The 13,040-nt window shown below is 32.1% G+C and overlaps 1 protein-coding gene across 1 annotated transcript in view; it reads right to left on the reverse strand.

The window, feature by feature from the left end:
• Window positions 1–11,345, reverse strand: part of LOC108361351 (scavenger receptor class B member 1) — an 85,854-nt gene extending 74,509 nt beyond the window's left edge. The window contains exon 1 of the mRNA XM_017613951.1: window positions 11,149–11,345. Coding sequence (XP_017469440.1) covers window positions 11,149–11,167 — 19 coding nt within the window. The 5' untranslated portion in view covers window positions 11,168–11,345. The remainder of the gene's footprint in view (window positions 1–11,148) is intronic.
• Window positions 11,346–13,040: the final 1,695 nt, after the last annotated feature.

The following is a 13,040-nucleotide window of genomic DNA, read 5'->3' on the forward strand; positions in this document are numbered from 1 at the left end:
TATAAATTAACACCTAACGGGCAGCCCATGAAGTTTCACAAATTTTCGAATGTAATATTTGGATATGCTTTAATTGATATTATACGCCATTATTCTAGAGTTTCGACAATCGAGCATAAGATTTTACAAAGTTTTGAACCAAAAAAACTGCATAAGGTCCTGAGAAGCGTGGCAATTAACGGGATTTTGTTTGAATGCAAATATTTTCAATTGTTAGACCAACGAAACCTGAAGAAAATGCTTATAGTTTTATCTACATTTTAATAATTCCTAAAAACATCATTAAATATTGGCATTTTGTGTAAGGCAATTAAGCGGACTTGAATTTATCGATGGCCGCTGTGGTGTAGTGGTAAGCAGTGCGCGCTTCCACTCCGCAAGCCCCGGTCAAAGCAACATTACAAAAAATATAGAAAAAAGGTCTTTTCTTAACAGCGGTCGTCCCTCGGCGGGAAATGGCAAACCTCCGAGTGTATTTCTGCTTCTCATAAAAATACAATCGCCGTTCGGAGTCGGCGTAAAACTGTAGGTCACTCCGCTTTGTGTGACAACATCAAGGCGCACGCCACAAATCGGAGGAGATGTTCATGGTGTGGTCATCAGAACACTGGCTGAGCTTATATGGAGCTGAAAATCGTCTTCATGCTCCATATCTAAAGGAAATATACAATTTTTTTGCGAGGCAACTAAGCGGATTTTAAAATATCACCAAGGTCTTCATTGTTTATTTCTCGGAATATTGTCTGCGGCACGAAAGAAATATTAGCTTTTTTTTAGGGGGCAATTAAACGGATTCTAATTTATTGCCAAAATATTGATTGGCTAGCGATCCGAACACTATCTGAAGCATCGCCACACTAGCTGTGGCAAATAAGGAATTGAAAATTGTACATACTTTCATGCAAATTGTAACCATACTCCAGCTACGAAGAAGTATTAAATATTCCTACGAGTCCATTTAAGTTATTTTACTTTTTCGGAAATATTTATATTCACTGTTTGGCTATAGGGACACTATCTGAGCCGTATATCAGGACCCGTTTTATACTCGTATTCATAAAGATTTTTTTTTTGTGGGGCGATTAAGCGGATTGTAATTTAACGTCAAGATATTACTATGTTAGGCCTTCGATATACAACGGGATGTATAAAAGGCATTGAAAATATGTATATAAACACATTCAAGTGAGATTTAATTGCTTCAAAAAATTGAATTTTTTTCACGATGCACTTAAACAGGTTTTAATTTATCGAGAAAGTATTTATTGTCTGGCCATTAGGGCAGTAGTTGAGGTGTATAAGGAGCAGAAAATTGTACATAGATTTCGGAAAATTCTACTCACACTCACAGTTTGAAGGAAATAAAAATTTGTTTGTGAGTCAATTAAGCGGATGTTGATTTATCACAATTAAATTCGGATGTTATAACTTCGAAATACAATTGGACTTAAGTGCTTCGAAACAATGACACTTTATCGCGAGGCACTTAAGCGGATTTATATTTATCTTTAAGATATTTAAGTTGTTAGAACAACAGATCAATACCTGAACTTCTGTGCATTTTAAATATTTAACAATTTAGGTTTTAACTTCGAAATGCAATTGTACTTAAGTGCTTCGAAATACTGACACTTTATCGCGAGGCACTTAAGCGGATTTCAAATATCTTAAAGATATTTGATTGGTAGAGCAACAGAGAAACATCTGAACTTCTGTACATCTTAAATTAAGAAAAAAAATGTTGTAAAGCATTTAAGCGGATTATAATTTATCGCAAAGATATGCCATTATTGGATTACAGAAACATCTCATGAGGTATTAAAGGAGTTTAAAATTATATCCATACGCCATTCAAACCTCTATACTTAAAATTGTTGGCTTTTTTGGAGAATAACAAAAGGTATTTTTTTTTTATTGTTAAGACATTCCCAGTTACATATGTATTTATGTACATATGTATTTGTAAAAAGAACTCAAAACAATGAATGTATTCGCAGCTCAATCAATATAAGTTTGGAGAATATTGAAGTCAAATTGCTTGTTTGAAAGTACATACGTAAAAGCAACATAAAGTTCTGGTTCCCGTACGCACACTTCCTATCAGCACTGTATTTGCATACATATTTACTTTCTTGCTATAATCTCAAGCTATACAAAATAAATAACAACCAATCGGGCATGACGTAAAATGTTTTTCTTTAATGAGCGTTGTCTGCACGCCTGCCGCAATGCTGCTGCGCTCTTTCTGCGCTACGCGTAATGTTCTCAAGTTTTAAAAATGTCCTTGTAACACTTTTTCGTAGAGCTTTGATTTGATGGTATCTCCGACTTTCAATGCGAAATGTTTACGTGACTTTTTTTTACTATTTATTTTATTTTCAACGCCAAAAAAAGCAATGTATAATTTCCACAGCTAGTAGTATGGGGAAATTAATTCAACTGGCTAAAGAGAGTTGCCATTATCAGTAAACTTTGTATGTATGTATTTGTAGATTTGTAGGAGTAAGCGCTATTTACGTAGCATCAATAATCAAACATGTGAAAATGATTTAAAAAAAAAGCGACTATAATCTCACTGATAGAGCAGCTGCTGTTGCAGCCACGTGAGTTTTAATTAGAAAGTTTTCTAGGGAAGTAAATATGATTCTTATATTTTGTTTCTTTTAATTTCTTAGCTACACTTCATTTGACTTTATGTTGTACCCACACTTACTGATTACACATCATCATCATTCTGATGTACATTGGCATGTATGTATGTCTTGCATGTACAATACATACATACATATACTAGACATAATTCAAATCTGATTAGCTTTGTCAATGACAGCCAAAGGGCCAGTGTTGGTGAACTAATTGAATATTTAATTAGACAGTTATTAAATTTTTTTTTTTTACATAAGTAGCGCGTAAAAAATTTAAGCTTTCTGGAGCTTTTTTCACAACATTTTTAATGCCTACTAGATTTCAAAAGGCAAAAACAATTGATTTTGTTTTGACACAGTTGCAAATTTTTTAGCAGCAAATTTTTGTGCTTGTTTTTGTCTAGCCGCCAAGCGCATCACATGCATTTTGCAATAAGAAGCGAAAAAAAAAAAAAATGTACAAAACTGCAATTGCACCCAGTTGAACCTGCCTGTCGTTGTACTTAGAAATCAAGCGGCTGTGTTTTGATAAGGAAGAGAGGAAGCTGCTGGCGTGAGTGCACTACTCTTTGCTGTACAAAATAAAAGTGGTTTCATAACGCCTATAGAAAATCAAAAACAAAACAAAAATGCAACAAAGTTTAGTTTTTCCTCACATTTTATTTAATCTGTTATTATATAAATTGTATCGTACGTACTCACGGACTGGTTTGTGATAATCAAGGGCACACAATAAATGCTAAAACAATAGTTAACTATAATAAATAAACTAATTTTATTGCTTTTTAATTTTTATTGCACTTTTAAAGAAAAAGTTTGCTGCCCTGCATGTTAATATCAAGTGAGTTTTTTTTCTAATGCTCGCTGATAATCGAGAAAATATAAAAACACATTTAAGTGCAACGTGCCTGTTATCAGTAGATTTAAAAATTTTTCATTTTTGCTTAAAGTAAAAATATTCCTCAAAGCAGATTTAATCATTTATAACTAAAACATCTCTCCTACTCGGCATATGGATTTTTGTGAGCAACTTTGTATTTATAGAAAGCGACTCGAAGATTTGCCATTAAAAAAAAGAAAAAGTTGTGTGTGCATCCCGCGCATGTCGGAAGTGAAACTTCCTCTTCCTATTACTAGTATGGCCCACCTTAATTTATGAGTACTTTTTAAAAACTTTCATCTTCACCTTTATATTAATCTTAATCGCAATTCTAAAATTTACATTAATCTTTATTTAAATTTTTTTCTTAATCCTAATCCTAATCTTAAACTTCACCGCAATTTTAATCATAATTTCGATCTTAATCTTAATCTCATTCTTAATTTTAATCTTAGTCTTAATCTTAATCTCAATCTTAATATCTATCTCAATCTCTTAATCTTAATTTTAATTTTAATCGCGCTCTTTATCCTAATCTTAATTTTAGTATTAACGCTAATCCTAATTCTTCCGCTGAGTCCTAATTATAATCTTAATCTTTATATCGATCTTAATCTTAATGTAACCTTTATTTTATCCCCAATCTTAATTTTTAATTTTAATCTTGATCCCAATCTTTTACTTTTAATTTTAATTTCAATCTTAATCTCAATCTCAAACTTAAATTTAATCTTAATCTGAATCTCTTAATCTTAAAATTAATCTTAACCTTTATTCTAATCTCAATCCTAATTTTAATCTTAATCTCTATGTCAGTCCTTCAATCTTAATTTTAAAATTAATATTTATTTTAGTCTCAATCTTTATTTTAGCTTCAATCTTAATCTCAGTCTCTTAATTTTAATTTCAACTTAAATATGAATCTAAATCTTAGCCTTAGTCTTAATCTTAGTGTCAATCTCTAAAATATTAATTTTAACCTTAATCTTAACTTTAATATTAACCTTAATCCTTCCCAACTACACTCGCCATCCCATTTCTTCTTCGCACTTTTTTTCGTTTCAACGGAATTTGGAATGGCTGGCAACCGAGCGCAAAGAAGTTTCATTGAAAAAAATTCTTTTTATGTTCCTTGATAAAGGTCCGAAGATCTGACAATGGCAACTTAACATGACTTAGAGGCTGTCACTTAATAATCCTCTTTGCGTGTACTTCTTGCCTATCGAACGTAACTTATCACAACGCCCAAGTCTATTTCATTTTGATTTTTTAAGCTCTAAGTTGCGTTAAATTGCCTTGGACCTTGAGTTAGAATTACAGACTACCTAGACTACTACTCCCAATAAATCCACTGAGCTATATGGACTTGTAGAAGACTTTTTGTACGGGCGTAGGGTCCTTGTTTTGCTTTCGGTCAAAGCATCAATAACAAGTTATTTAACTGCGACTCTGGAGCCACGGCTTGGCTGAGTTCTGTGCCATATTTTTGTTCAATCAGCAGCAGCATTTTCGAGAGATTACACTTCATGAGAACAAGCAACAGAATAATATTATAAAAAAGTCACGAGTTAGAAAATTGTGGACTTATTGAATTTATGTGCTATATAAAAGAGATTTTTCTTGGTAAGCGAGTCGAAATAGATAAATATCGCCGCTCGAGAAGTCTGGGCAAATGTTTCTTATGTTTTAGAACCAGACTCTGAGGTCGAGCTGCTAGCAATCTCGAACCTGCGCTTGAAAAAAATTTTGAAAGGGGTTTGAAAGATGGCTTTATTTATATGGGCATCTCTTAAGACAGTCATCCGGCTATCTCCAAGCTTATCAAATAAGATTTTGGCAGTCTTTAACCCTTGGCGGCGAGCAATAACCAAACTCTAAGTTGGACATCAAAGACAAAGAGATCGCCGACAAATTTTCAAGAGAAGGCCCCTCATCTATTCACGTTCTTTCCCAAAAAAATTGTCTCGGGGACCTACATAGCCGAACTAGTTTTGAAGTAGTTAGAGAGCTGGCTAATGCCTTGATTGTAGCTTAGTTGCCAGGACAGGAAGATATTTCTTCCCACCTAATTTCCATCACGCACTCCATGTACTTGAGAATGGCTAGCAGGTCAGCTTGACATGCCGAGGCAGTAAAGCTTTTCACATTATCTTTAATATATGTATGTATGTGAGTAACTACATACACCACAGATGCTTAACCAGTGTCAGTTTGGAGCAATCAGCAAATACTGGACAGACTGTAAGCCTGAGCATAGTGTTAGGATTAAGTCAGCACACCTTTTCAATGCCATTGTAAAATTTTNAAGTAACTACATAGACCGTAGATGCTGAACCAGTGTCAGTTTGGAGCAATCAGCAAATACTGGACAGACTGTAAGCCTGAGCGTAGTGTTAGGATTAAGTCAGTACACCTTTTCAATGCCATTGTAAAATTTTCTAAGCAAAACTAATGGCATTTGCTTTAGAAGGAAAGTCAATATTTTTTAAGTAAAACTAAATGAATGAAAATTCAACAGATCGAACATTGTGTGCGTAGGTACTCATTATCAGCAAATTTATTTTTGTCTATGGTAAATAGTCGATTCGGTGTTAAATCTGAATAGATTGAAATTTTTGGTACTGTCGAAATTATATTCTATACATAAGTAAATACATGCATCCATAAATATGTATTGTATAACGAAACGGCGAGCAATTATTACACCAAATCTATACAGATAACATTTGGCTTCATGATTGCTTATTTATTTTTAAATTTCTTGTACCTTTCTTTATAATCTATTTTTTTTTTTTACTATTTTTGTATAACGCTATGCGTCTAGTTATGCGGTAACATACATAAAAGAATATATACATATTCCGACGAAATGATAACCTTCTCCTTTTTGTGAAGTCGGTTAAAACGGGAAACACTTAGTGACAATCACAAAACAAAACAAAAAATAAAAAAAATCAAATGTCCTATCTCATTGAAATGACAATGAAGCGTCTGAGTGCGAGCAAGCGTGGCCTGGGTTCCATGCACAAGCGCGTTAGCAAGCAATTAAAAGCGACAGACAATGTTTGGTTTTGATTTTTTTCTCTTCAAAATAATATTTTTTGTTTTTAATTTAATAAAAAGCAAGCATGTACTAATTTTGTGCGTTTCAGAAAAAAATAAAAATAAATCTAAAAATGGAAGGCACATTCGCGACACCCCGTCAATCCGAAAAAAAATACCGGAAAGATTAATTCTATGCATGTTTGTATGTATGTACATTAGGGTGCATGACCAAAAAAAGCTTGCGTCTTTTCTACCTGATATATTATATTTTTAGACTTTCGCCAAAATTTTTCGGAATAATATGGGTCATTCCATAAAGTTTGACAACTATTCAAGTTGAAAAAAATAAAAATCAAACATGATGAAGTTAATAAAAAAAAAAAATAAGAAATAAAAAAATTCGATTTTTTAATGTAAATTTTTATATTTTTTTTATTTTAATCTATCTCACACTTTCGTGGAATTTCGAGGTAATTACGCACATTTTGATTCCTGAACTGATTTTCTCGGACAAATAGTTTATTAAGTGCAAACAATTAAAAAAAGATACTTCTCCGTAAGTTAAAAATTTCGGGAATTTTTTTCGAGATTTTCGAATATCATGACGAAATTAAAAAATATGTGTCTTCTTTTTTTCGATAAAGAATGTAAAACAATCTATCTCACCCCAAAAAAATTTTGAGGTGTAAATATTGTATGAATGTATTAAGATNATTTATTTTTTTATTTTAATCTATCTCACACTTTCGTGGAATTTCGAGGTAATTACGCACATTTTGATTCCTGAACTGATTTTCTCCGACAAATAGTTTATTAACTGCAAACAATAAAAAAAAAGATACTTCTCCGTAAGTTAAAAATTTCGGGATTTTTTTTCGAGATTTTCGAATATCATGACGAAATTAAAAAATATGTGTCTTCTTTTTTTCGATAAAGAATGTAAAACAATCTATTTCACCCCAAAAAAATTTTGAGGTGTAAATATTGTATGAATGTATTAAGATTTAGGTGAGCTAGTCCAAATTGAAAATACCTTCAAAAATCGGATTATTTTGATGGCGCTGATAAAATTTTTAAACATTTTCATGCAGACCTTTAAGGCTTTTAGAAAAAAGAAATTCTCAAAAATTTATTTTATTTATAAAAAACCTTTTTTTTTAAGGTATTTTCAAATAGGTGGGCCTCACGTATATATGGATGTATTTCCGAAATATTTCGGCGAAAGTCTTATGGCCTTATACNTATTTTATTTATGAAAAACCTTTTTTTTGAGGTATTTTCAAATAGGTGGACCTCACGCAAATATGGATGTATTTCCGAAATATTTCGGCGAAAGTCTTATGGCCTTATACATAAAAAATAAAGTAGTGAAGGGCTCTATAAAATAACATTTTCATAGAAATTTTCGATTTATAAAGCAATTAAAGTCTGCTTTATTTTTTATGAATTTGGGCGTTAAAATAAATTTTATATTTCCGATGGAAAAACAATAGCAGATCTTTTTTTGCATGGATGGCGATGCACACTAATGTACATACAAACGAATTTTTAATTATCAAGATGGCTTTTTACAAANTTTTTTTTTGCATGGATGGCGATGCACGCTAATGTACATACAAACGAATTTTTAATTATCAAGATGGCTTTTTACAAATTTAGGTATACATGTTAGTACATATAAATGTCCTCGTATATATGTACATATTAGAGCATACTATGTACATATCAGTATATACAAAATATATGTATTTATACTTTTTACATAGGTACATAAGTGGTAAGCCGCTTCAATCACGTCCGCCATGATTTTATTTTGTTTCTAATTTCCATTCAATTTCGTGAAGGTGAATGACGTAGCGACCCTTACCGTTTGTTTGGTAAATATGTATATGTATACCCTGAATTCCCTAATGTTTTAGCACCTGCGGCATTTACATTGCTTTCACAAATGTTGGATCCTATGAAAAGTCTCTGCCGATTTGTTTCCCTATGTGGCATTGATGGCCTTATGTCTGGCAACACTAATACAATAACGTCTAACTAACGTGCGCGATATTTTAGGCTACATTTGTAGTGAAGACAGTGGTATAATTCGTCGCTCGTGCAAGAAGTTATGTATATTGATTTGAAAATGAGTGAAATGACCGCTTGAACGAAGCAATCAAGAATGGGCGACCAGAATTGGCTAACAGAAGAGGCAATGCCAGGTCACACACATTTTTGAAAACTCGGAACAAATTGACGGCACTTGTTTGGGAAGTTTTATTGCATCCACCGCTACAGCCCGGACCTTGCTAAACTCTTTGGTGGTAATTGGCTAACTTAAGAACCGTTGAAAATCACTGGGTAAAATTTTGCGCCTTCGAACCACAGTAGTGCTAAAAGTCAAGCGACAAAAAGGGCAACCCAAGGAAGCAGTGGAGAGGCTAGCTACGTAAAAGCGGCTGCTTATCTATTAGGTTCCAGGCAATAAAGACGTCGAAGGAACGAAAATAGTGAATAAGATGACCAAAAGCGATAGTTACTGGAAAAATAATGATAACTAGTTTACTGACAGGTCACTCACTGCCCAATTGTGGGTGGTACCAGCATTCAAGATAGGAATCAGCGACGAACTATCCACGAACTTAGGAAATGTATAAAGCCAGGAGACAAATCTAATTCTGGGAAGGGTTAAGTTACCGCTACAAGAACAACATATGTTTATGCCTGCGCTATCAAGAACTTGGCTGAAATATGTAGATGGAGGATAAACAGGTGCAAAAATAGAGGACGTCTCAAAGTGGGATTCGGGGCGCTCCTCAGATTCTACCAATAGTTCTAGAATTCATAATGGTTCTACTGTAAGTGTAAGGTTCGGTCTTCATCTGGAACCGAATGGTCTAAGCCTAGCGTAGAATTTCATCCCATTATTATAGTGCATTTCTACCAAGCCTTAACTACAGTTCATGCCTATTAGAAAAAGGAGATTACAACTCGAGGTTTTATAAAAGATGGTATCTACTTTAAGAAAATGAAATGTTACCTCCAAATCGAAGATAAAAAAAAAATAAAGTTAAAAGAAATAAAAAATACTGGTGGATCTTTAACGTATTGCTTTCAAAAATTAAAATGAATATCTTATAAACTTTTTTTTTTGTTTTAATTGTATAATATGTATGTTATTAAGTACAAAAATTACTCAAAGTTGAAGCAAAGTATGAGCATTAATATTTGATTCTCAAATTTGTTAAAAAATAAAAAAGAATTCAAAAATTAATAAAGAATTAAAAAATTATATTCAACAATTTTTACGGCTCAATATTTAAAATTTTTCAGTATAATTGGTATAAGGCCATTAATAACAAAAACAAATGAAATAAAAAATTTATAAAAAAAAAATAAATAAATAAAATAGTAAAAAATAAATAAAAAATATGAGTAAAAAATAAAAAAAATATTAAAAAATTTCACATTGCTTTCTAAAAATGAAGTGAATTCGGCATTTAGTTTTTACAATTTTAAGATATAAATTTAAAAGTATGTACATTTTTATCTATTTATATAGATATTATTTTTTTCTATTTTTATTCCAAAATTGTGAAAATTCATGGCGTTTTTAATTTTTTGTTAAACAAATAAATACATGTAGGCCCTAAAACTTAAGCAAAATATTAAAAATATTATATATATACTCCGTTTACTAAAGTCGCAAGGATCCATAACAAAAATAGCAAATTTTTATTCTAATGAATATTAATTGCATTTATGCAACCCCAGAAATTAAGTAATCTATATAATAAAAATCTACATTCATATATCTTTATTTGCCTAATGGGTAAGACCAGATTTCCACTAGGCATTAAAATACAATAGACGTTCGGACCCGGCGTAAAATTGTAGGTACCTCTCCTTTGTGTGACAACATCAAGGCGCACGCCACAAATCGGAGGAGAAGCTCGGCCAAGCACTGAGATTTTGTGTAAGCGCCAATCTATTATTATTAGATATTATTATCCCACGTCACACTGTGTGCCCTTCGCATGATATTTACAATGTGGAAACAGTTTTAATGACTATTATTCTCAAAGTAGTGATGCGAAAAGTTTCTTATGCCTCAACTTTGCCAGTAAACTTTGAAAAATCTTAATTGCTATTAAAACAATTACTCTACATAAATTACCTATTTTCAAGTCATGCCCACTTTCACTGGACATTATTTGAAAACAAAAATACATGTAGTTATACATATGTACTTATATATACTGACAAAAGTGGCAACAAAAAATTTTAGAATCATGTACCTGTATTTCCGTTAGGCACATTTTCTTCCATTTCAGTGCCTAGTATAAATGATACAAATTGATAATAATTGCTTAGTTGTTAATAAATATGTATATCGATGCTTAGTGGCAATTCGGCATACAAATCTGTACAATTAAAATTTTCCTTTAATTTTAAAACCAGATTTTATAAAAAATAATAATTTGACAACAGGTAGTTCCATTACAATATATGAAAACAATAAAACCCCGACCGTTTATTGTCGCCAAAAATTTTCAGTACATACATATATTACTTAATTAAATAGTTACTTACGTGAGAGAGTTATAAACATTGTGCAGCTCCAAATTTTCACTTTTTACTATGCAATGCAGTTATGTATCTCTCAGGTAATACAAATAATGAAGTAAGACTGGCTTGACTTGAAAATATATATTTTTTTTTAGAAATTCTGCAGGATGTATGAGATCCTTCAAAGCAGCATTTGTAATAGGTAGTAGTAGAAGAGGTTAGTCTTACGTAGTCAGCTGTACAGAATACTTGCAAAGATGCCCCGAGTTGTTTGATGATTTAAGGTGAACAATTTTTGGTGTATTTGCTGGTGTGTTTTTGTTTTAATTTTTAGATTTGCTTATTTTTTTTTTTGAAAGCCGGGCTTAAGTTTTCATGTTCACTACACTTGTTGCTTGCACTTTACTTCTAAAAACTTTTGAGTTACTTTTTGGTAAGAAAACACTGCAGGTTTTCTTTTTTTTTTTAAATTTGATTTGTTAAAACTTTTTCCACCAAAACTTGAGAACTTTCACTTTCGCTACTTGCTTTACGCTAAGCGTTTTTGGTACTCGAGAGTAGAAGAAACAGCCCTACGGATCGCGCACCATTGAATGCTTCCTGTATGTCCATACACACAATTTTATACTGGCAAGAGACCCCGAAAGAAATGTACGAAGCACAAAAAATTGCCTTGTTTCATTACGATTTTAAATGGTTGTTGTTGTTTCTTTATATTTATTTTGTTTTTGGTTAAAGAAGCAGAACACAAGTTTAAGCGCGTGTGTGAGTCGAACCGAACCAAATTATTCGTTGCATTTCATTTTATTTTATTTTTGTTTCAATCCCCGATCTACTGATTGACTGATCGTTTAAGTATAGGCGATATTGAGAGCTATATACATACATACATATGTACATAAAAACATACAACTAGGAATGAGGTAAACAAATGTCAAAAAAAAAAAAACATAAAAAACACTACTAACGGCATAGAACCGAATTTCGACACCTCGAACCTACTACACGTCGCGCAGATACGCAGGAAAGTAGTGCGCTATGGTGGCGTTAGGGGCGAAAAATAAAGTCTCGGTACGTAATTCATGAATCCAAATTTCAAAAAGAAAAAAAATCCATTAAGTAAATAAGTTGAACATGTGAACTTATTATATGCAAGTATGTATGTGGTATGCTTATACATAAATAGGTTGTGGCACTGATAGTTGGCATGAAAAAGCAAAAACAAAAAAACAAAGTAAAAAAGAAAAAAAGCTTTGATTTGAGAAAATAATTAACTTTTAATTCTTTTTTCACAACTGATAAGCGCTTAGAGTGTTCCAAGCAGCTAACTTCCTCTACATAATCGCCAATATTATTTTTAGGTACAGCTTGGCATAATTAGGAGTTAAGGAGGCGAAAAAGCGTTGGCTCGGCGCAGCGGAAAATGCGTAGGAAATAAGGTGGAAATATGTGGCCGTATGCATAAAAAATAAGCAATTGCTTTTACTTAAAATTTTTCTTACCTTTCACTTAAATTTGTTAAAAAAAAAATGAAGTAAAGAGTCTGAAATTTTAAGAAAAAGCATTTGCTTAGGTCTAATACATACGGCCCATTGTTTTATTTGTACATCCCACTACAATTAAATAGGCATTTTTTTCTTTTTTTTTCAAGCTTTTAACTGGACTTGTGACATCGAAATACCTTCATTTTGATTACATATTGAAGAATGACCACTTTCGAAACAATGTATGTATGTATGTACATGTTGCGGTTTTTCCGCCAGGATTACAAAATTTATAATATTTTAAGANGACATCGAAATACCTTCATTTTGATTACATATTGAAGAATGACCACTTTCGAAACAATGTATGTATGTATGTACATGTTGCGGTTTTTCCGCCAGGATTACAAAATTTATAATATTTTAAGATGT

Source organism: Rhagoletis zephyria, unplaced genomic scaffold, assembly GCF_001687245.7.
Source record: "Rhagoletis zephyria isolate East Lansing unplaced genomic scaffold, Rhagoletis_zephyria_1.1 Rzeph_scaffold_00738, whole genome shotgun sequence".
NCBI lineage: Eukaryota > Metazoa > Arthropoda > Insecta > Diptera > Tephritidae > Rhagoletis > Rhagoletis zephyria.